The sequence below is a fragment of the Marmota monax genome, unplaced genomic scaffold (assembly GCF_021218885.2).
Source record: "Marmota monax isolate L192 unplaced genomic scaffold, Marmota_monax_Labrador192_F-V1.1 WCK01_AAM20220418_F8-fsc00054, whole genome shotgun sequence".
Taxonomy (NCBI): domain Eukaryota; kingdom Metazoa; phylum Chordata; class Mammalia; order Rodentia; family Sciuridae; genus Marmota; species Marmota monax.
Genome location: NW_026692145.1, coordinates 4,826,571 through 4,851,339, shown reverse-complemented (window position 1 = coordinate 4,851,339; position 24,769 = coordinate 4,826,571). Strand labels below are relative to the sequence as shown.

At 46.9% G+C, this 24,769-nt stretch overlaps 1 protein-coding gene across 8 annotated transcripts in view; it reads left to right on the top strand.

Annotated features, from left to right (window-relative positions):
• Window positions 1–24,133, top strand: part of Bcorl1 (BCL6 corepressor like 1) — a 68,287-nt gene extending 44,154 nt beyond the window's left edge. For all 8 annotated transcript variants that reach the window (XM_046468410.2, XM_046468396.1, XM_046468368.1 and 5 more), the window contains 6 exons: window positions 4,483–4,704; window positions 7,340–7,506; window positions 8,811–8,956; window positions 16,425–16,502; window positions 17,580–17,733; window positions 22,047–24,133. In XM_046468410.2, coding sequence (XP_046324366.1) covers window positions 4,483–4,704; window positions 7,340–7,506; window positions 8,811–8,956; window positions 16,425–16,502; window positions 17,580–17,733; window positions 22,047–22,329 — 1,050 coding nt within the window. In that variant the 3' untranslated portion in view covers window positions 22,330–24,133. The remainder of the gene's footprint in view (window positions 1–4,482; window positions 4,705–7,339; window positions 7,507–8,810; window positions 8,957–16,424; window positions 16,503–17,579; window positions 17,734–22,046) is intronic.
• Window positions 24,134–24,769: the final 636 nt, after the last annotated feature.

The window sequence follows — 24,769 nt, the reverse complement described above, 5'->3', positions numbered from 1 at the left end:
GTGGATGGTAATGATCAAATTAACCCATGTTTATTAAAGAGTTCTAAATTAGTTCTAGAAGGGTTGGGGGTGGATTTGAAGAATGGGAACTAAAGTTATAGCCAACTATAGAGTTTGGCCCACCATGACTTTTCCTCTACAATCCTTGGATCTCCTTTGAGTTCAGGAAGAGTTAAAGAATATGGCAGGATGTTAGCCTGAATAGCTTGTTAACATCCAATCAAGAAGCTTTTGTCTGGGCTTAACTCACTGGAAACCAATCATGGAGCTTTCTGAGTCAATCAAGGTAGAAAACAACTTGTAGAAGCAAGGGTTTTGATGTCCAGACAAAGGTTGCTTGAGGGTGGAGCTGAAGGAATTCTATTTGGGTCCAAGTTATAGCTGCCTCTCCCCACCCCCGTTTCTTTGAGTGAGTGAGTGGGCACTCACCAATCAGCCAGGCACCCCCATTCATAATTGACATCTCTTTTGGATCTGATGCTCACTGCATTGGTAATGGGTTCTACCCTGTATCCTCAGAAAAAAAAATATTAGTCCTCATCCTGGGTGAGTTTTGCATTTGAAGAAAGCGAAAGTCTAAGGTAAAGTTTGTACCCATAATAAGTATTTGTCATTGACAATCAAAAAACCCAAACAGGCTATAATGGGCTCGCTTTGGTGGTTGTGATTCTTACTGCTCTCTCCAGCTCCTGAGCAGGGATCCCTGAATAGCACTGTCAAAGAGTGGGTGCTTATCTCCCCCTCCTTTCTGCTCCCCCCTCTCTGGAACCCTGTTCCAGCTCAGACAAGGTACTCGAGTCTATTTGCTCATCTTTAAAAATGGAGTTGATACTTCATGCCCTTTCTGTCTCACAAGGGTGCTTGGGGGAACAAAGGAGGCAATGTCTGTGACAGGCTTTGATAACGGTAGAGTACTCTCTGAGGGTTGGTCTGCATCCTTGTGCTTCAGGCAGAGGCACGAATGAGGGGACAGAGGCATGGTGTGGCATCCGTTTCCTCTCACCCCCAGAGTGGTAGAAAGACAGGGAGGGGCTTAAGGGAAGAGCAAGGAATCCCCGGTCTGTGCTAAATGCTTCATTTATGTTATTGCTCTTAATTCTGCTTCATTCATGTTATTGCTCTTAATTCCTGTGGTGGATCTTGGAGACTTAGGTACTTATATTATCTTCATTTTATAGTGAGGAAACTGAGGGAAGGCGAGGGATTCATTTCATGGTCACTCAGTGGTCCAGAGGGCCAGAGTTGGGACTTGGAGCAGGCCTGTCTACCTCTGCAGCCCCAGTGGTTCCATGTGCCTCACAGACTCTGAATGGGTGGCTTCTATCTGTATCCTGGAGATACAGGGGGAGGGGGATAGTAGGCAGGAAACACTGCAGCCCCGAGCAGCTCTGGCAAAAGGTGGGCGTCCCTGTCTCTTGCTTCCCCCTCCCCTTCCCCTGTTCTGCCCCAGACACTCAGATGGCCCAGTCCCACACAAAGGTAACCAGCCCCACACTCTGATGCTTCTGTCTGGTTGTTCTGCCTGGCAGTGTGTCTGTTGAAATATTCTCCTGGAGAGGGTTTTGTCCCTCCTCAGGGCCTCCCTTTCTCTCTCCCGCCTTTCTTTTTCTCCCAGTCCCCACCACCTGCTCTGGTTGCCCCCATGGCATGGGCTTTGTAGTGGAAAGCAAGGCGGGGGAGGGAGGGGGACGCTTCTGCAGCACTAAAGCAGGGCATTGGCCAAGGGCTTCTTCCCACAAGGGCTCTGAGCCAGGGGGAATTGGAGAGGGGGAGGGGTCCCCCTACTTGTTCTTGCTCCTCCCTCTTTCAGGCAGCCTCCCTCCTGCTCTCTGGCAGCTCTGGCCCCCAGAAAGAGAGTCACCCTTTGGCTTCTGGCTTGGCTTAGTGAAAACCTGGTACTTTACCCAGCATCCTCCAGTCCTGCCGTTAAATGCCCCATTCTCCTGGCAATAAAGCAACATTATACCCTCATAGTTGGTGTCTTTCTGCTAGGGATTGTACCTCTGCCCTTTTGGGATGAAGACTGGGCTTCTCTTGATCTTGGGATTTACCAGAGGAAATAAATGCCCTGACCCCTCATCTTTTCTCTGCTACTTCTCCTTTTCTAACTTTGTCTTCCTAGGTTTGGCCACCCAAGGCTCTATACATGGCTCACACAATACCTATCTGTTGGACTCAGGGATGACCCTGAGTTCTGAGTCCAGTGCTTTAAGAAACTAAATAGAAGGTGACAGTATAAACCCTGCCCCCAAGGAGCTTAAGACCTAGCCTGGTAGCTTATTGCAGAGGCTGAGGCAGGAGGATCTCTTGAGCCTAGGAGTTAGAGGCTAGCTTTGGCAACATGGTAAAACCCTGTCTCAAAAAAGTTTTTTTTTTTTTTTTTTAAATCTTAGCAGAGGAAATCAAGACTTACCCATAAAATGCTAAAAACAATGACACCAACCAGTCATGGTGGTGCACGCCTGTAATCCCAGGAAATTGGGACGCTGTAGCAGGAGGATTGCAAGTTTGAGACCAGCCTTAGCAGTTTAACAAGACCCTCAGCAATTTAGTGAAACCCTATCTGAAAAATTTAAAAAAATATATAAAAGGCTGGGGATGGAGCACCCTGGTTCAATCCACAGAAACCCCACCACCACCACCACCAAAAAACATAAACATTGGAAAGAAATAAGAAAGTGAGACATCAGACATCAGTCTGTGATTCTTTCTCTGCTCCAGATGTGCAGAGAAAGAAGGAGTGGGATCAGAGGTGTTGTAGAATAGTGTAGAGTATATAGGATTTAAGTGAAATCTTAATGCTCTGAGGGATTTGGATAAGTATATATATTAACTCTATTGTGGTGTAACTAATCACTCTAAAATGTAGTGGATTAATACAACAATAAGCATATATTGTCTCATACAGTCTCTGGGGTTTAGGAGATTAAGCGGCAGCTTAACTGGGTCTGGATTGGGGTCTCATGAGGTTGTAGTCAAGGTGTCAGCCACGGCTATATTCATTTGAAGGCTTGACTCGGACCAGAAGATCTGCTTTTGGGGTAGCTGGCTCACATGGTTGGCAAGTTGATTATGGTTGTTGGCAGGAGGCCTCCCTTCCTTGCTCCATGGGTCTCCCCAAAAGGCTGTTTGAATATTCTCATGATATGGGGCAGCTGGCTTTCTCCACACAGTGAGTGATCCAAAAGAAAACAAGGCAGAAGCCACAATGTCTTTCAGGACCTGGCCTTGGAAGTGATACATGGTCCTTTCTGCAGTCTCCTACTGATTATACAGGTCAGCCCTATCCATTGGAGGAGGAGGTTACACAAAATAATGAATGTCACGGGGTGGGGAGGATCCTCAAGAGCCATTTTTGAGGGTAGCTGCCACAGTCTTCCCTCTGGCTTTCAATGATTCACATCACTCCCAAGTATATTTACCCTTCCCAAGTCTCATCCAACTATGGCATCAACTCCCAAGTTTAAAATCACACCATCTAACCTAGGTCCAGACAGAAGAGGCTCTTACATCTCATTGCCTAAGTATATAGCTCCTCGAGTACAGTTCCTTCTGCTCCAAAGACCCCTGAATTAAAGAAATAAGTTACTTGCCCCCATAAACCAATGTTCCTACCAGTATGCCATGGTAGGAACATGCATGTGAACCTGCATAGACATTTCAGTTCAAAATAGCGGTGGCAGGGGGGAGGCACCCAGGTGCCTCTTGTGAGGACAGGACTCTACTAACATTTTGTAAATTCCTTCCCTGTTCATTGCGGTGCAGCCTTGGTAGTAGTTCATTATCTCACAGACCCTGCAAGGGCGAAAGGCTCAGAGGGGTTGGACCAGGCCGCAGGTGTTACAGGTAGTGGGTAGCAGAGGCAAGCTTTAAACTCAGCACTGTCTTGTTCCCAAGCCTCAGCTTGTTCCCGCACCTCAGGTGGGCCTGAGTATGATCTGGGGGCTGGGTGTGGTGAAAGATGGGAAAAGCCTGTGAGGTGGGAGTTGGGGGGAGATTTTTGCAATAAGAGTAAAAGCATTAAGAAGTGTGACTATTTAAATGACAGCTGTCTCTGCTTCACTTTGCCCTCATTACTTATAGACGTGGCTCATGCAGACCACATGAGGGGACATTGAGGCAGGTAACAAAGGCCTGCAGAGTGCTTGAGAGAAGCTGGGATACCCTGTATCCCCACTTTCCCAAACCCATTATCATTCCATGGCTTATGGGGCTGAAGATTTGATTCTCTTCACTCCCCAACCCATGGTGGGAGTGCACAGGAAGCCATGGTGATCTAACAAATGCTCCACATGGCTAGTGTGACCTGCTCAACCTCTAGCCTCAAAGTTGGCAGTGGTCTTACGGCCACTTGGGGTACTTTCAGCAAAGCACCACATGAAACACTGATGAGGTGAGATGGCCTTGGCAACCAAGTGGCATGGCCATGATGGATGAGATTGGTTGCCTGGCCTGACCCAGGGCTGCACCTCTGCTTTCCAGGGTAAAGGTCGTTGGAGCCAACAGAAGACACGATCTCCCAAATCTCCCACCCCAGTGAAGCCCACTGAACCATGTACACCCTCTAAGTCCCGAAGTGCCGGCCCAGAGGAGGCCTCAGAGTCACCTACAACTCGGCAGATCCCCCCAGAGGCACGGCGGCTCATTGTGAACAAAAATGCTGGTGAGACCCTCCTGCAGCGGGCAGCACGTCTCGGCTATAAGGTGAGCCAGCTCCCCTGTGGCCACACATGACACTGGCCTGGGCCTCTGTTGAGGGAGTGTCTTGTCACTGGCTCCTCTTCGGCTTGAGTCCCAGCTGGCCTCCCTCTACTGCCCACATGGCCTGTGGGGCTGCCTTTGTCTGATCTCAGTGTGTGGGAATGCACGCTTATTTGAATGTCCGTTTGGGATAAATGCAATTGAAATGGTAACACAATATCACCCACTGCATTCCTAGGCCAGGATGGGGATTTTGGGATTTTCACTTCGTCTTGAATTTCCCTCTGTGGTAGCTCCCACCCTCAGAGAGGACCAGCGGTGGTTATTGCTCACTCTTCATCTCCTCTGCACCTTCCACTAATTTTGGCTTCTGGTAGAAGGGTCAGGAGCATGCTTGAGGGGCAGAGTTGAGCTAACTTCACCTTGTACTACTTCCCCATACATTGGAAAGTAGGCAGGAAAGGCAGCTGGCATTTATTGAACACCCCTTTTGTCATGTTAATAAGAGTTTTGATTATAGTAAGCCTATGGAGATAGACTTTATCATCCTCATTTTACAGATGAGAAGATCGAGGCTTAGCAATGTTAAATGATGTGTTCAAGATCACTCAATACTGTGAATATATATGTCAAATTTCAAACCAAGATCTTTTGATTTCCAAGTGCCAGGGTAGGGTTAGAAGACTGCTTCATTTACCATGATTAAATTATGTTGTCACACATTTCTGTCATTTTCCACTTTTTCTTGATACAAACTCTCTTTACCATGTATTTTTGCCCTGATGATTTCCTCAGAATTTTCTCCTAGCAGTAGAGTTGCTGGATTACATAGCATGCCTTTTTTTTTTTTTTTTTGGTACTGGGGATTTAACCCAGGGGCACTTAACCACTGAGCCATGTTCCCAGCCCTTTATTTATTTATTTATATATTTATTTGGTCCTGGGATTGAATCCAGGGACTCTTAACCACTGAGCCACGTCCTCTCTTGTTTTTATTTTTCATTTAGAGACAAGATCTCACTTCGTTGCTTAGGGCCTTGCAAAATTGCTGAAACTTGCTCTGAACTTGCAGTCCTCCTGCCTCAGCCTCCCTAATCACTGAGATTACAGGCATGTGCCAACATGCCCAAATAGCATGCCTTCTTTTCAAGTTTCTATTCCTTTCAAGACTGCCACTCCCAGCCAGGCTGGTCAGCACAGGAAAGCTGAGTTGTTAAGACTTGATAGTGGCTCCTTCCCATGGCCATCTTTTTTTTTCTTTTGGTACTGGGGATTGAACCCAAGGACACTTTAACACTGAGTACATAACCAGTCCTTTTTCTTCTTATTATATGAAGACAGGTCTTACTAAGTTGCTAAGGCTGGCTTTGAACTTGGAATCCTTCTGCCTCAGCAGAAGTTGCCAAGGTTAGCCTGGAATTTGGGATCTTCCTGCCCCAGCCTCCCAAATTGCTGGGATTTCAGGCATGGTAGCCCACATCTGGCCCTCAAAGTTATTTTCTTGTGTGCGTGTGTGGGAGGCAAAACCAGTAAACAGGCCATCACTGCAGAAGCAGAGGTCAGGGCAGCCTGTCAGGATTAGAAGGAAAGGAATGGTCTGGAAGCGAACATATGTATGGTAAGGATGGCAGGAGGCCAGTTTCTGAGGACAGGTGGCAGCACCCCCCCAACACAGGCACACGCACATTCACTCTGGCCAGCTAGCCTCTGAGGTATCAGGCAGAAGGGCTAAGATTCCCATCTCCTAGTGCCCCAAAGAGGGCTGATGGCAAGTACCTTGTTCTGAAAGTCAGTCAGTCAGTCAGTATCTACTGAGCCCTTTACCCAAGGCCTCATCCATCCCAGCTAGGGTGCTTCAAGTTACTGGAGTTCCCCTCTGGTCCTGTCTGCTAAGCCCAAGGAAGTTAACCATTAAGGTATAGATGAATGACTGAATTATGCTTGGAAAAATCCTGACTTGAGGGGAGGGCTGGAACTGGCAGGAACATTGTTCCTGCTGAGCCCAGCATCCAAGGATGGCACTTAAAACAATTCTTCCTTCCCAGTTCTTGAATTACCACCAAAAGCTGTGCTCACTACCACGTCTCATCATTTCCCTGGACTGGAGCTGGCTCACAAAGCTCAGGGAGTCCAGGTCTGGGAGTATGAGCTCTGCGTGGGCAGGGGAGCCCCTCTGAGGACCTTACCCCAGTGACAACTACCTAGATGAGTGCTATTTATCATAAGAAAATGCCTCTCCACTGCCAAGGAAATGGCCTAGAGCTGGGGTCTTGGTGACTGGTGGCTCAGGACTGACTTCTCTTTTTGGTATTAGGGATTGAATCCAGGGGCACTTTACCACTGAGCTACACCCCCAAACCCTTTTTATTTTTAATTTTGAGACAGGATCTCACTAAGTTGCTTAAAGCCTCATTCAGTTGCTGAGTGAGGCCCTAAGCATAGGCTAACCTTGAACTTGTGATCCTTCTGCCTTAGCCTCCCAAGTCACTGGGATTACAGGCATGAACCACCATGCCTGGCTAGAACTGACTTCTTTGAAGAAAGATTTTGAGACATATTGGGGGGGCTTCAAGTCTAACTGGTATGATTCTGAGAATTTGACCTCTCTTTGTTCATGGAGCTATCCCTATCCCCACAGGACGTTGTTCTGTACTGCCTCCAGAAGGACAGTGAGGATGTCAATCACCGCGATAATGCTGGCTATACAGCCCTGCACGAGGCCTGTTCCCGGGGCTGGACTGACATCCTGAACATCCTGCTGGAGCATGGTGCCAATGTGAATTGTAGTGCACAGGATGGCACAAGGCAAGAAAGTTTCTCCTTCTCTGAGGCCAAGCCCCATCTCCAGCTTAGCCCCTCCATGAAAAGAACTTGCCCCAGCCTGGACATTTGTAGCACACCAAGCAGCGAGTTGCAGAGAGCCCTTTCCAGGAAGCCTTTTGGAAAATTTTTTGTAGACTGAAGAGGGAACCAGTTTAGAGCAGGATGAATTCCTGGATGGCCAGTCCACTCTGTTTACTAAGGGGAGGCTAAGATTTTCCAAGGTTCATCCCATCTCATGCAGCTCTTACCAGGAAGATCACTAAGCCTTCCTTCATTTCATCCTGGTGGGGCCCTGTCTCAGGCAGAATCTGGGGCCTTAGGAACTAATGGGAGGCTGACCTTAGATTAAGATTCTAGATTTGATTTTTCTAATTTGGTTTTTTCTGTGGTTCTGGGAATTGAATGCCAGGGTCTCTACCACTGACCCACACCCCCAGTCCTCCATTTTAATTTTTTAAAAATATTTTTTAGTTGTAGATGGACATACTATCTTTATTTTTATTTATTTATTTATTTTTATGTGGTCCTGAGGATAGAACCCAGGGCCTCATGTGTGCGAGGCAAGCACTTTACCACTGAGCTACAACCCAGCCCTTAAATTTTATTTTGAGATAGGGCCTTGCTGAGTTGCCTAGGCTGGCCTCAAACTTGCAATCCTCCTACCTCAGCCTCCCAAGTTGCTGGGATTACAAGTGTACACCACCAAGCCTGACTATAATTTGCTTCCTACCCACTTTAAAAAAATACATACTTGCTACATCTTAGAGAAACTTACATTCTCCTCTATTCTACCAGAGGACCTACTTCCTAGGTAAAATAAACCTCAGCTGCATGACAAGTAGGGAGATCCAGACCAAAAGTTGCAGCTTCCATTTGGCCACTGGCTGGAGTGTGGAGCTGCTCTGCCCATCCCTGCTCTTGGGCAGTCACCTGGGTTCTTCAGGTCTTAACCCCTGTATCTGTTTTAATTTTAACCTTCATCAGGGACCCATTCTCTTCTGAGCTACTAGTGGCACCTCATTGTGCCCTAGGGACTATCCCAAGATGTGGGGGTGGGGGGCTGAGGTAAAGAGAGTAAGGGGAGGGTAGAGAAAGAAACACAGAGAGAGAAGGAGGTATGGGGGGGTTACAGGTCAGAGGTGGTCTCCCTCCCTGGAGCTTAGTCATGTTCCACTGGAGTTATCCTAGGGCCATCTCATTTTTTTTCTCTGATGAAGTAGCCTGAAGCTTAAAGCTCATAGTTCCCACTTGGACCCTGTTTTCCTCACCCCATATCACTTCCACAGGCCAGTTCATGATGCAGTGGTCAATGACAACTTGGAAACCATGTGGCTCTTGCTGTCCTATGGGGCTGATCCCACATTGGCCACCTACTCGGGTCAGACAGCCATGAAGCTGGCCAGCAGCGACACCATGAAACGCTTTCTGAGTGGTAAGTGTGGCCGAGATTTGCAGCCAGTATCCTCTGACCTCTGACTCCTGAACCTGTCAGGGGATCTTTTTTATCCTCCTCCATCCCAAACAGCTACCTATGAGGAGCACCTTCCTACTTCACATGTTTTTTTTCAGCTTCTTAGAAATCTCTAGCTACTTTAAAATAAAAAGCCACTTGCTGTATGCGTCCACATTTCAACCTCTTCAGGATCCTGGAAGCCCATGGGGACCCATTTCACTAGGTATCTGGTGTAGACCTCTTTGAGGGACAGCAGCTCTGCTAGTAGATTTGGTTGGGGGCAAAATGTGTTGATCTGTGCTGTGAATAGGATGTCAGTGGCAAAGAAGTGATGCTTAGCATGTTGCTATTGTTTTTGCAATTTCTCTTTGTGATCAAAGTGAAACCCCTGGGACCCTCCCTGAAGCTTTATTCCTCACAGCTCTTACCAGTGGTTACTGTGATGTAATCCCCCTTCTCTCCATTTCATCTCTTCCACCCTCACCTGTCCCTTATGGAAAAGTGACTTGTGTCCAGGCCCATGGTAAGGACCACAAGCCAGCGTGCACTTATTTTCTCCATAGTGGGTAGCAGCTGTTAGTCTGCAGGTAGATAGCTCTACTGAGTTGGGCAGGGGGAAGAGGGGAAAGGTGGCACCTAGCTTATATATGTTCAGTAGGAATCTCATTAGATTTGACGTTGTAATACAGAACCCCACCTCTTAGTGACATCATAGCTTTGACACTTGGCTGTTACTTCAGACTGCCTGAGTAACAGAGCTGCTGAAAATTTTATCTCTGAACCTGGTTAGAGACTTCAGTGTTTGCAGTAGAAACTCTTGGACCAGGAACCAACTAACCTAAGACCTCTCACCCCTCTCTTACCTGGACTTTGGATCTACTTATTCCCGAACCCCGGCCCCAAACCCTACCTGCCAGAGATACAATTCTGGGTTCCCAATCATGGCCTATTTGTCTATTAAACAGAGGTTAACTCAGTGAACCTGAGCTGAAGTTTCTGATGAAAGGAAAAACAGGTGGGGCGCACTGCCTTTAGACTGGTGGAAGCTGGGGATTAAAGCGAGGGTGATGGAAGACTGCTGATGGAGATTTTGATTTCTGCCTAGCCCCCCTCCACTCAGATCCTGGCCTGAACCTTGGAATCTAGGCCTCAGTCCTCCCAGCCTGACTGAACCTCAGCCCGGGAGGCAAGAGGGCTGCCTTTTCCATTTTTCTTCCCCTAGCTCTGGCTCCTCAAACCTCTGTTCTTAAGGGATAGAGCAACTTCTGGATTTCCATTCAGCCGTTTGTCCTGGGCCAGTGATAACCATCATTCCCTTTAGTCGCTAGGGATGTGCTCTTTGTGGCCCCCTCTTACATACCAGGCACACATGCATTCTCTCTCAGATATACATGTGTTATCTGTACTCCACTGGATTCCCAGGAAAATGGGGCACAGATGAACATCCTGAACATCTCAATATGATAAAGGCAGTGTGAAACTCTTTCATAAACTGGTCAATGCAAGGGCCTCTCCCGGCTAGAAATCTCCCTGATGGTCTCAGAACTCTCTGGGTCTAAGTAAAGCTATCTCTGACCACCTTAGTAGAGCAGAGGAACTCTTTTTTTCTAAAACCCCCCAAAGAGTTTGAATGTTGAGACCATTTTAAATACTTTTTAGGTACTTAAAAAAATTAGAAATAAACACCTTTCCCACTCATTTTTTTGCTGTACTGGAGCTTGAACCTAGGGCCTTGAACCCAGGGCTGGGTAAGTACTCTACCCACTGAGCTATATCCCCAACCTCTCTTTCCCCCTCTTCCTCTTACTGTCAACTCATACCAACTCCTAATCAGTCTTTTGACATCTCCTTAAACTAACTCAAATGCCCATTCATGTTGCAAAATCCAGAGAAGAATTTTGTTTTTTGCTGGGGGAATAGTACCAGGGATTTAACCCTGAGGTGTTTTCACAGAGCTACATCCTCCACCCTTTTTAATTTGAGGCAGGATCTCTCTAAGTGGCTGAGGCTGGCCTTGAACTTGTGATACTCCTGCATCAGCCTCCCAGGCCTGAGATTACAAGCATGGGTCACCATGCCTGACTGGGAAGACTTTTCTTAAAACTGGTACTTCTACCCTATTCAGGCTGAGCACCTTCTTTCAAATGTTAACAACATTTCTCAATTCATAGGCACGAGGTGGCTTAATAATGGAGGTCAGGAGCTATGCAGGTTTAGAGATTAGGTCACCACTTCTCCATGCAAAGACTGAGCTCTATCAGCCTGTTAGGAAAAGTTCTAGCAAGTCAGGTTAGGACCTCAGCCTCAGGGAGGCAAGCACTGGCAGGAGTCAACAGGCTTCCCCCAGGAAGGGTGGGGGAACTTGGCCCCAAAGGCTATTTGGTAGAGAGAAGGTGAAAGGACAATACTCAGTGGCTTTTTTAAAATATCAGGTGAAATTCACCTAATGTGACCTTTTAAAGTGAATAATTCAGTAGCATTTAGGACATTCATGATGTTGTGCAACCAACATCAGGGGCTCTTTCAATGCTTTGATCTGGGTATTTTTCGCTTTCTTTTTTCATCTCTGGACTCCTCCCCACCAGTTCTCCAGAAACCACTGGAGTAACTGGATAGTGACTGCGGGAAGCAGTAGGTTGGAGGTTAGGGAAGCATTCCTTCCCGGCCCCCCCACCTGGATACATTTTCATGGACTTTGTTGTTGTTGTTTTCACCTTGCCTATCTGGCTGAGGTATTTTTTGAGGTATTTTAGAAACTATTTTGTTTTCGGGGATTTTTTTTCTTTTCATTCCCAAGTGTTTGCCTGACCAGACTTTATAGATTATCATCATTCTCCTCCCCGCAATGGAGGTCTCACTGGACAAAAATGAAGGTGAATCCCTGTAGGGCACAAAGGGCTCTATTTTCTGCTAGTGGTCAAGGGGGCCCGAGCATCAGGGTCATGCCTCCTGTACAGCTTCCCTTGCTTTGTGCAAGGGCCCTGTTCTGAAAGACTTGTCTGTGATTTAAATCTTCTATGTATGCAGCAGAATGTCACCATTTACAGGCATCCTGTAATGAATCCTTTCGTAAAGCAGAAGATGCTGGTAATTCATCTGGGTTGTAAATGTGGATTTTCTTATATTGGGTTGATTTGAGGTGAGGCTCATTTCCTGTGAGATCATGAAGGACCAAATGGCACTCCCTCCCTGTCCCATTCATATATTGAACACCTATTAGATTTTGGGTGCTGTGCTGGGTACTAGAAGCCAGACAGTAAACACTATCTACCTAATTTTTGGGTTTGGAGTATCAAGCTGTCCAAACCCCCCCAAAAGGCCTTTGGAAGGCTTCCCCCATGAACCAAATTACAGGCAGGCCTGTGACTGATTTACCTTTGACCCTTTGAAGAAAAGAGTAATATCCAAGCGAGCAGAAGGAAAACAGACATGTTTTTTTCCTCCTCTGTGGGAAGGAACGTTGGAGTCAGAGAGAGTTGCCACAGCTTGGTCAGGGCATCCAAGGCAGTGCCAGGACTGCTTTTCCTTCCACTGATGGAAGGGTTAGCAATTTACCACTTGAGGTCACTGAATCACAGGGTTTTGTTTTTCTTTCTAGAGACCTCTGCCGTATGACCCCATGTTGAAGACGGCTTGCTTTTTGTTTTTTCAATCCTTTCATGTCCCTCAGCTGGTGACTTAGCTGGTAGAGAAGGGGAGGGGTTTATGGAACCCTAGGAAACAGAGAAACTCTGCAGGCTGCTGCTCACATGGAGGTGAGAGGGTCTACTCTTGGAATGAAGCTCTGAGGGTGCTTTAAAAAAAAAAGCACATCGAGGTAAAACTCCTTGTAATGTGAAATTAATGATTTAAGTGAACAATCCAGTAGTATTTACTGCATTTAATATATTTTGCCACCACTACCTCTATCTAGTTCCAAAACATTTTTGTTACCCCCAAATGAAGCCCTGAACCCATGAAGTAGTTGCTTTCATTTCCCCTTCCTACCCACCCCTAGCAACCATTAATCTGCATTCTGTCTGTACAGATTTACCTTTTCTAGAAATTTTGTTATGAATGGAATCATACAATCTGGGGCTTTCATGTCTGGGTTCTTTCTTGAGTACACTGATTTCAAGGTCTCTTCGTGTTAGCATGTCTCAGTCCTTTATTCTTTTTATGCTGAGTAATGTTTCACTGCGTGTATATATTCCATTGTGCTTTTCCCTTTATCTACTGGTGGACTTTTGGGCAGTGTACACCTTATTTTTTTTGGTACTAGGGATTGAACCCAGGGGCACTTAACCACTGAGCCACATCCCCAGCCTTTTTTTGTATTTTATTTACAGACAGGGTCTCAGTGAGTTGCTTAGGGCCTTGTTAAGTTTCTGAGGCTAGCTTTGAACTTGTGATCCTCCTGCTTCAACCTTCCGAGCGGCTGGGATTATAAGTGTGCACCACCGTGCCCTGCTAGTGTGCACCTTTTTTTTTTTTTAACTATTGTCAACAGTGCTGCTATGATCATGCAGATACAAGTATGTGTTTTACTATCCATTTTCCATATTTTTTGATTATATACATAGGAGAGGGGGACTGCTGGGCCCAGGGAACTTTTTCAAGGAAAGGATAAGAGGAAAGAACTGAAAGTTGTGCTTTGCAGTAGGTGTAGGGAGGATCAAGGAAAAGGAAGTTCACTTCATTCTGATTGTATGTGAACATCTATGGAACGCGTATTGAAGCTGTACCTTTGAGCAGGTCCTGGAGCTCCTCCTGTGTGCCACTCATAGGCCTGTTCCATCTTTGCTCAGGCCAGTTAACTTTTGTCTGTCTCAGAAGGGCAGGTTCACCTGCACATGACAAAGATTTGCAGGCAGTGCAGAGAATTAGAGGAATGTGCCGGGGGCTCTGAAGACAGTCCCTAGAGAGGAGCCCCAGGAATGTGGTGAGCTTGGGCTGCTCTGATGGAATCCTTGTGTGACCTCTTGTGGGAGGAGGGGGCAACCAGCAGGAGTGCATCTGTTTTGGCATGCTGGTTGAGCAAGCACTTTATAGTCTCACCTTATAGTGATTCCCCCCATATTAAGCTCTTATGTGCCAGGAACTGGGCTTAGGTACAGTTTGGGTAATAATGAACAAGACCAATAGACACCCTGTCTTTTTGAGACTTACATTCTCATTCCTTTATCTTCCATGACACCAAGCACAGGGCTAGGCCCAGAGTAGACTCCTACCTACCTGACAGATGCTTCTGGAAGAAACTGCTTCCAATTCTCAAGTGGCACAGAGTAAAGAGCACAGAAGCTGACAGTGCAACCTCCAAGTTTTTTTCCTGAAACACCAAAGATCTAATGTTCATGACTGAAGGTTTCCCACTCTGGTTGCTCAACCACTGCTTTGAAAGTTTCTCTCTGGATGCCCTCCTACTGGAGGAATCCCTTTGTTTCTTAGAAGATGCCTAAAAATGGGTAGCAGTTAATAGGATGCTAAGATGACCCAGAAGGAAGGTGCATCTGGTGGTGGAGGTGCTTTCTATGGGGGGAAATGAGTTCCATTCCTTTTAAGAATGGTTGCCAACTTCCTCCTGAGATTTGGTTTGCAGGTGACGCCCTTACCTCACCTGTGCCCTTTGGACTCTCTCCTGTCCTGTTGCCCAGGTGTTGCTTGAGGGCTGGTGGCAACTACATATAGATAAATCAGCTTGCCAGTTGTATTGGTTGGCATATTGATAACTGCGGGGCCATGCATCCACAGATGGCACAGTTGAATTTGTCATAAAAGCTGTGGTCCTGCTTTTTGTTCAGGTGGAACCAAGAGGTGAAACAATTCCACTAGTTGGTGCCTAACCAGGAAACAAGGAGGTTACTAAGAGTGACCTGAGTCTGTCTTTAGAGCCAGGAAACAAAAGTGGTTTTAAAAGTTTTTATTGTGGTAAAATACACATAACATAACATTTACTGTTTTAGTCATTTTAAAGTATAAAATCGAGTGACAGTAAACACACTCATGATGTTGTACAATCATCACCACTATCTAGTTTCAGAAAATTTTCATTATTCCAAAGGGAAACCCCATCCCCATTAGCAATGACTGCCCATCTGCCCCTTTCCCCAGCCCCTGGCAACCACCAAACTGCTTTCTATCTCTATGGATTTGCCTACCCTGAACATGTCGTATAAGCAGAATCTTATAAATGTGGCCTTTGTGACTGACTTCTTTTACTTATTATCGTATTTCCAAGGTTCATCCAGGTCATAGCATGTATGGATTTTTTTTCCTGTATGAGTTATTTTTTTTCTTTTATTTCACGTGGCACCCATCAATACTTATTCCTTTTATGGCTAAATACTGTTCCACTGTATGAATATACTCCATTTTGTTTATCCATCCAGTGGATGGCCATTTGAGCTGCTTCCAAACCTTTTTTCTTTTCTTTTTTTTTTTTTTTTTTTTTTGTATTGGGGATTGAACCCCTCAAACTTGGAATCCTCCTCTCTCAGCTTCCCATCCACCTTTTTCTATTATGAGTAGAGCTCTTATGAACATTTGTGGATAAGTTTTTGTTTGAATACCTGTTGTGTGTGTGTGTGTGTGTGTGTGTGTGTGTGTGTTGCCGGGGATTGGACCCAGGGCCTTGTGCATGCAAAGCAAGCACTCTGCCAACTGAGCTATATCCCCAGCCTGAACACCTGTTTGTAATTCTTTTGGGTGTATATACTTATGAGTGGAAGCAAAAGGTGTTTTTGAGGATAAATATCGTCTTTTCTCCCATGTATTTCAAAGACAAAAACAGAAGGAATTATGCTCATCTTACTTTTTTTATTATTTTTGGAGCTGGCTATGGAACTCAGGGCCTCTCACATGCTAAGCATACGCTTTACTACTGAGCTCTACCCACAGCCACTTACTTTAAAGTGGAGACATCCTGATTGGATATGTTAACATTGGAACCAGCAGGGAAGGAAAATCCTGGGATTGCTGTAGGATTCTGCCTGCAGAGGAATAACCTATACCATTTGAAGCAGGGGTCCCAAAACTACATGCCTTCAGGCTGATGTGTAAAAGAGGGAAAAGGCTGGGTGGGGACTGAAGCCCGCACATGTCGCAGCTCCCTCCAGCCAGCTGTTGACATGCAGGAATGTGGATGCAGTGTTGCCAGATCCTCTCAATTTTTTTTCCACAAAAATTAGAAATCCATATTTTTAAGGGAAATTCCCAGTTTTAAGGTGCTAGGGGTTGCATTTTAAATACTAGGCCAAATCTCAGGTGGTCAGTGGGTTAGATTGGGGTCCTGGCTGCTGGTTTGCAGTCTCTGACTGGGAACAAGAAGCAGATCGCTGTCTGGTCACTCCTGCCTCTCTTGTGATCCTTCCTTCCTTCCCATTGCCCCAACCCCATATTCATGGACATTCCTCGAGTTGCCTTCTCCAGCCTGTCCTCCTTGTCTCACGGCCTTCTCTTCTTTCATCAGATCACCTCTCAGATCTTCAGGGCCGGGCAGAAGGTGATCCTGGTGTATCCTGGGATTTTTACAGCAGTTCTGTGTTGGGTAAGCTTTAGGTGGAAAGAATTCTACCCTCATCTATGGTTTAGAGACGTGGGACTTGGTTTGGGTTTCACTGATTCTTTTCAAAGATGGGAATTGCCATGTGGAGGTCCTTCCTCACCTGTTAGTAGCCTACAGTCCATTTCAATCCAGACCATAATCCCTCCACCACTAGACCGTGACCTCATTTGCCGGAATGAGAAGATGTAAAACTCATCTGGACAAAGCCATCCTTCCTTGGCCCTCTACTACTCCCCACCCTGAGTACTTTAAAAATTCTCTCTCCCAAGGTCCCTTTCTCCTCCCTTGCTTTGTCTTAACTCTCCCAGAAGCCACCCCCCACCCCTTGTGAGCCTCGACACTTTTTTTGGTATTACTCAACAGGGACCCAAATCCTCATCTGGCAGCTATCATTCCCTCCCTCCCCTCCCCTGATGATGCACTCTAGTTTTTGAGATAGCTGCTGTCTTCTGAGCCTTAGCCTTCTGGTTCAAGCTTTCCTCTCTTGGAAGATCAGTACATCTTTGTGCTGGTCATTTAGCATTTGCCTATTGGGCCAGGGGCTGAAGATTAAGGGAACTGACTATCTCTAAGCTTGAGAGAAGCTGGGCAGGAGAAGATTGGGATGGAATTCAATCAGCCACACCCAAACATGTGGCTGGAAAGGGAACCATCTGAGCCCCCAGGCTTTAGGGATCAGGCAGTAAAGCAGCTTGGGAAAGCTGCAGCCAGAGAAGAGCAGGTGTTTTTAGCCTGCTCTTGACTGAGGATAGCATCTTCAGGCCTCAATCTCCAACAGCTGGGAAGCTCATCCTTCACATCACCTTGCCTTTTTCAATCAGCAGGTGGAGGAATATAATGAATCTCTGCCACAAAATACTTTTTTGGGGGAATAGAACTTTCATGTGCTCTCCCAAGAATGTGAGCCATGGGTTCAATAAACCTTGATCCCAGCCAGGGACCTGTGGCCTTGTCGTTTATCTGCTAATCATCCCCTTTATGCCTCTTTGACTGGCATTTTTTTTGTCTTTGGTTTCGTACATATAGCCAAGTTCTAATTCCCATGTACTCTCCATACAGAGCAAAAAGACGGATTTGCCTGTGACCTCCTGCATAATCCTCCTGGGAGTGCTGACCAAGAGGGAGATGATTTGGAAGAGGATGATTTCATGTTTGAGCTCTCAGACAAGCCTCTTCTCCCTTGCTACAACCTCCAAGTGTCAGTGTCCCGCGGGTAAGTGTCTGAGAGATCTGTAGGGACCAAGTGCCAGGATCCTGGCAACCTCTAGCCTGCCTCTCAGGGAAGGTGGAGCTCTCCAGAAGGAGATGAGGACCTGGCAAATGAGCAGTGGAGTGTAGGCAAGATAACATGTGACAAGTGCCCACGTGACCCTCCAGCCCATGTTGAACATAACTTTTGTTCAAACTGGAGTACATGGACCTCTCGGTCTGTAGTAGGTCCATCAAATGTGTGAATCTCCAGAACCCCAAATCTGGATTTACTCCCTGAAGCCTTTGGATACTGTTCTGTGTATAAGCGATAATCTGTAGGACTGATGAACTATTAGAATCCCTGGAACATTCTTGTGGTTTCTGGGGACAGCCAGACAGAATATTTGCAATTGAGATTCTTGGAAAAGCGGGGACATATGGTTGCCATAGCTGTGGAGCCGCTAGGGTCTTTAAGCAATCCACAGCTTGGTTTCCCATAGCCTTAATGTGGGCAAGGTGATGGCATCAATGCTGCCAGCTCAGATGACTGTGTGTCTGATAATAGAGTACCCATGTTCTGAGACTGTAGCACACCTGACACTTAGTGTTAAACTCAACCAAATTGACTCTTTATTTGATGATTCAGAAGGGAGCTCAACCTGCAGGGCTGTGGTTCTCCTTGGGCTTCCCAGCACATCAGTGTGTGAAAGTGCTGGTTGGGAGAATGGGAATGTGGGATCCGTTGCCCTTGTGTTCCTAGCCTGCATCATGAAGTAGTCTCCGATTACCTTGGCAAACAATTTTAAGGATAATTTTCCTTGATATCTGTTTTTCAAATATCAGACCCATTTTTTTGAGACAGGGTCTCACAAAGTTGCCAAGGCCTGTCTCAAACTTGTGATCTTCTTGCCTGAGCCTCTCAAGTAGCTGGGATTACAGGCGTGCACCACCTTGCCCAGATCAATCAGACCCTATTTGAAGGAAAAAAAAAAAAAAACAGCAAACTAGTGTGACATGAACAGGTCAGGGAGCCCGGTGGATGATGGGTTAGAAATGTGTGAAGTAAGCTTCTCGATTTATGAGGCTCACTAGACCTTGGTTTCTTTGCATCCCTTCCCCCATGGCCTGATAAGAATAAAAATAGCCTATATGATGGCACTAGTAGGGATCAGGTTTCAGGGGCTTTTGGTCCTTATTCTTCTGAGCAGAAGCTGATCCCTGAGGGTGGGGTGGGGCCTCTGGGATATAGTATTGCACAGTGAATTAATTCCTCCAGAGTGTTCAGCTCCTCCTTCTCTGAAACAGGATCTTGGACTGCAGGCAGTAAAAGGACCAGGGTAGTCTGCTTTAGGTGTGGACAGAAAATGGGCAATCGAGGGCTGCATGCCACTGTGTGAGCTGCTCCGAGAGCTAGGCAGCAGGCGTGTTGTCAGCTGAGAGCTGGCTGTGGGCAAGGCTGCCTTCCTGACATGACATCCCCCTGTGCTTGTTCTAAAACTGCCCTTCCCCCATAGCTATAGCACAACATGGACAGTTCAAGTCTTTAAAAAGTTGGGGGAAGGGGCTGGGTGCCATGGCACACACCTGTAATCCCAGCTGCTCATGAGGGCTGAGGCAGGAGGATCATAAGTTTGAGACCCGCCTCAGCAACTTGGTGGAACTCTGTCTCAAAATAAAAATGTAAGAAGCTTGGAAATGTGCTGAGTGGTGGAACACTTGCCTAGCATGCATGAGGCCCTGGGTTCAATCCCCAGCACCGCAAAAATAAATAAGTAAAGAATTGGGGGGTACTCTGAAGCTCTGCGGGTTCAGAAGTGCCTTCTGAATTATCAGACTAGATTCTGATTACCAGCAAGTTCTGGAAGGTTTTCCCCATTCTTTGAGAAGGATGAGCCAAGTGTACGATGTCTGTAGTTCCTTTCTCAACCTACAACACTCCATTCCCTAATCACATGTGATGACAAGTGTTTGCTGTAATTTGGAAGAAATGTTGCATTTTAGGGATAAGGATTGTGGATCTGGGTAGATATTTTAAGATATACAGAACATTCAATTTCATAAACATGTCTTAAGCAGCTGTACCAGGTCAAACCTTGAGGACCAGAACACAGCTCTGGGCTTCAAAGAATCCAGTCTAGTGTAGTAGACAGATAAGTATATAATTAACTCTAATAATAAAGACCAAATGTTCTAAGCAGTTTTATTATTGTATAAAGCTCAAACAGTTCAGAAGGGTGTCAAGTGAAAACAAAAGTTCCAATCCACCATGAGCTTCTATTCCTGGACCCCAGAGGGGACCACAGTAATGTTGCTTTTGTAGCCTTTCTACAGTGGGCTCTACTGGAAGTTGTTCTTTTTTCTGTACTGGATGTAGAATCCTGTACCTGGATTTGCCCCCTCGTGGGGCTCATTGGGCTTTCCACAGGCAGCATCTCGTGTCTGCTAGGTGCTCCCCTGTACCCTTGAGCTACATACCCAGCCCTTTTTATTTTTAAATTTTGAGACAGGGTCTCACTAAGTTGCTTAGGGCCTTATTGAGGTGCTGAGGCTGGCTTTGAACTTGCGATCCTACCTCAGCCTCCTGAGCCACTGAGACTAGAGGTGTGTGCCACCATGCTTGGCTTAGAAGTATTCTAATAGAAGGGTGAACCAAGTGCCTTGAGAACCATGGAAGATGGGATGAGCACTCAGTTAGATTGGGAAAAGATTTCACAGGTGATAGGCCATCAAAACTGGCCCAGGAAGGAGAGAAAGGCACAGGGCACATGAGCAAAAGAACTGAGATACACAAATTCAGGAAGTTCAGAAAGCAGGGGTAGTCCTGTATCAGGTGGCTGGCACTTGGTGGGGTGGGGGATACAGTGTGGGGAGGGTTTAGGGGTGGAGATTAGGCTGAAGAGGTTGAATGGGGTCATCTTTGGAAGGTCTTATTTAATATTATGCTAAAGAATTAGGAGTATTGTCCTGGAGGCACTGGGGATCCACTGAAAGCTGTTCCAGGGAGAAACTGGGTATAGTGGTACATGCCTGTAATCACAGTGACTTCAGAGGCAAGGCAGGAGGATTGCAAGTTCAAAGCCAGCCTCAGCAACTTAGAGACCCTCTCTCAAATTTTTTTTTTAAATGTAAAAGGGCTTGCAATGTAACTTATTGGTAAAGCAGCCCTGGTTTCAGTCCCCAGTAGTCGGGAGAAAAAAAGGAAGGAAGCTAGGAAGCTGTTCAAGGAGTGAAGGGTCAAGATTTTTTTTTAATATTAAATTGCATTTTTAAAGTTTTTTTTCCATATCTTCATTTTATTTTTATGTGGTGCTGAGGATCAAACCCAATGCTTCATGCATGCTAGGCGAGTGCTCTACCTCTGAGCCACAACCCCAGCCCCAAGATTTTTTTTTAAAGAAAAAAGCTAATTGTAACAAGAGGATCCAGTGAGGGTGGGAAGGGTACAGAAGAATGACTCTTGGCAAAGGGAAACCGATTAGGGGCTGGTGCAGTATAGCCCAGGCCAGAGGTTGCAAATGCTGGAGCTGGGACAGTGGACTGGCTAGGAGGGAAAGCCAGGTAAACTGGGACCACAACATGAGGATGTAGTGTTTCTTCCTGGTTTGGTCAGTGTAAGCATTTGGCCTGTGACTGGCCTCTTCGCACCCCTCCCAGCTGTCCCCAGGCTGCAGCCCAGTCGGGTGTGCTCAGCAAAGGCAGACTGGCTGTAATGTGAGCCCCAGGCCTGCAGAAACAACGATGGTGCTGCCTGCCGCTGGAGAAAAAACTTGTCTAATGCATTCCAGAGCCAAAGAGAAATGCCTTTTGGATTACCCGCAGTTTAGGCCTTTCTCCACGGCTCCCCCTGTGCTAGGGAAGATCTTGGAGAACAAGAAGGCAGAGGAAGCAGGAGTGAGAACAGGAAAGGGAAACCAGCCAGGGTTGGCAGGGGTAGGGGGCCAGGGAAGGAGTGGTCCCAGCACACGGTATACCCCAGGTCACAGGGCCACAGGTCACAGGAGTACAAGCTAAGCCCTGGGGAAGCCTGCTGAGGTTTCAGCTCTCCAAGGCCCATGTCCCTCCTGCTCCCTCTTTTTGGAAGAGCTCAGTCACTGGGGAAGTGTTCCGATGAAAGCTGGGCCAGGCAGTGTTGGGGACAAGAGAAAATATTTGTCTCAGCCTCACCCAAAGAGCCCCTGGTTTAGTGGGAAGTAGCCAGACAGACTTGGGAGAATGAGGAGCTAGGTTTGCCCCCTCGGGGGCTCATTGAGCTTCCCACAGGCAGCATCTCGTGTCTGCTACATGCTCCCCTGCACCCTGAGCCTCCTTCTCTGACTCCTGTCCTTGCCTTTTTAGGCCCTGCAACTGGTTCCTCTTTACCGATGTCCTGAAGCGGCTGAAGCTCTCTTCTAGAATCTTTCAGGCCCGGTTCCCGCACTTTGAAATCACCACCCTGCCCAAGGCCGAGTTCTACCGGCAGGTGGCCTCGAGTCAGCTGCTTACCCCTGAGGAGAGGCCTGGTGGCTTGGACGACAGATCTCCCCCAGGCTCCTCTGAGACTGTGGAGCTAGTGCCCTATGAGCCCGAGCTGCTTCGGCTCCTAGGGTCTGAGGTGGAATTCCAGTCTTGGAACAGTTGACGGGGAAAACAGCCCCTCCCTGTTCTTTCTCCTTCAAGTTCACCCTTCCCTCACCTCCCATTTCTTCCCCCCACCGAGCACCAGACTGCAGAATGAGGCAATAATACGGACCAACAAGAAGCCGCCTTATCAATGCCAGCATTAGTGACTGGATTTTTTTGTTTTTTGGTTACATTAGTTCTCATCTCCCTGTCATCGTCATTGTTGTTGTGGTTGGTGATGGGGGTGGAAAGTTGAACTCCACGTCTGAAGATGGGAGGTCCCTGGGGGTGGTGGGAAGTGGTGCCAGGGTGCCTTGGACTGGCCTCCTTGTGCATGACCAAGACCAAATGTGGGCCTGGATGGCTGCGGCCTGTCCAAAGGAGAAATCAGAAAAGCCCAAATCTGAGCACCCCCCTCCGTCCCCCTGTGTTCTTCTGTCTTCCATAGTATTTATTTTATTAGTATTTAATTTGTATTGTTCCATTGGTTTCTGATAAGTCTGTATCACTGTGACGATTTGAGACAACTTGTTGTATTGAGGGACTTTCTTTACCTCCTTTCTCTTTCTTTATCTCCTTTCTCTTTCTTTCTTGATAAGCTTTGGGGCTGCTCCCTCCCTCTAAGAGTGATTCCCAGGTTGCTTTTCCCCACTGGGGAGGGGGCTGGGTTGGGAGACATCAACTTGTGATTAAGGAAGCTGGCTGCTGCTGGCCCAGAGCTGGGGGGCTGGGGGTAAATCCCGAGGCTTTGGTGCTCCCCCTCCCCCTGCCAGTTTTTCTCCTCCCATCTTGAGATTCCTGTTTACTGGGGAGAGAATTGTAGGGTGAGGGGTTCATTTCAATTACTCTAATAAAGGGGAGTTAAGGGGTCTGAGGGGTGAGGGTACCCTCCTCCCGCTTTCTTCACAGCTCCCCTCAGAGTGCACAATATGGGTGTGTTCTTGCATCTTTCCCCCTGTACCCCCACCTACACCACCCCATCCTGGCCTCCCCCTCTCAAGATACTGAGCCTCTCATCTCCCAGCCCTCACCCCCTACCTCTGCCCCTTCCCAGACTTGCAGCACCCCTTTCTGCTCCCTCCTCTGCCATTCTCCTTTGGATTTTGTAGAGGGCTGTGGGACTGACTGCCAGATGTGAAATCAGGCATCAGCTGCTCCCTAGGCAAGGGCAGGAGACCAATCTCCAGCCCAGACTCCACTCCCATTTGGAGCCCTGGGCTGCACATGTGGCCCCACCAGGCCTCCTGTCTGGCCTCGGGGCCCCTGGGCCTCCAGTGCTGGATCTGTTCAGGGAGAAAGAGGGAAGAGTTTGGGTTGCTTCCCTGTCCCCGCCCCCTCTGTGGTGTTGTCTTTCCCACTCTTGTTCTTATTTTTCTACCAATTGCTATTTTTCCGAACAATCCTTGTAGAGAGTATGTACCATCCAAAGGCAGAAGGGCCTTGCTATGGCTGGCTCTGGTTGGAGATGGTACAGTTTTATTGTACAGGTGCTAAACAACAACAACAAAAGAAGAAAATAGAAAAAAAAAAAGAAAAAAAAGAAAAAGAAAAAAAAAAAGCCAGTTTGAGGATGGGACAATCTGTTCTTTGGAGGCTCCTGACCCATTCGGGAGCATTGGTGGTTATTTTCTTTGTATTGTGTTTGTTCTTTGTTCCTGGGGGAATTTCTGGGCCCCCTTTCTGTAGGACTGCTCCCCAGCCCCACCACCCTGCCCAGTTGGTTTTGAACAGTTGTTCTCCCTTTTTAAAAAACAAAAACAAAAAAAACAAAACTATATATATATAAATATATATATATAAAGTTGAGGGGTTTTGGATTTTAATTTTTTGTTTGTTGGGATTCATGGTATTGTGTGATTTATTTTGTTTTATGTTTGCCTTTACTTTTTTGCATTTGGGTGTGTATTCTGGCTGCTCTTTATGTTTCATTTTAAACAAAACTGGCTATGGAGTCAAAAACACTTGCATACTGAAAAATCTGTGTCAGGGCCTCTGTCTCCTTTCTCTCTTTACTCTTCTTCCCTTTGAGGCTTTTCAGGAGTTAAGATGGGCATCTAGATTCAGTAAATGGGGAAATCCTGGATCCTCTTTATTGTGGTCCCCAGGGGTGCAGAGGGTGAAGGCAACGTGCACTGGCTCATGAACATTTGGGTCACTGGGTCGTGATCTGAAAAGAAAAGGCAGGAGCAAGTCCCAGGGGCTGGGCTGGGGGGAAAACGGAATATCTGGCTTACCTTGTGTTGGTCTGGGAGGCTGTGCCTAAGCATTGTGTTTGCTACGAGAGTATCAGGACAGAGGGGAAGAGCCGTCTTTTTAGTAGTTATGGGGAATGATCCTCCCTATAAAAAGTCACCTGCCTGCTGACTCTCCTTCCAGCTCTGGACCACCCACCTGGCTGCACATCTGATCACACTGCCCTGGCCCTTTGGTCAGTGTCTCCCCTGCACCCTGCAGTGTTG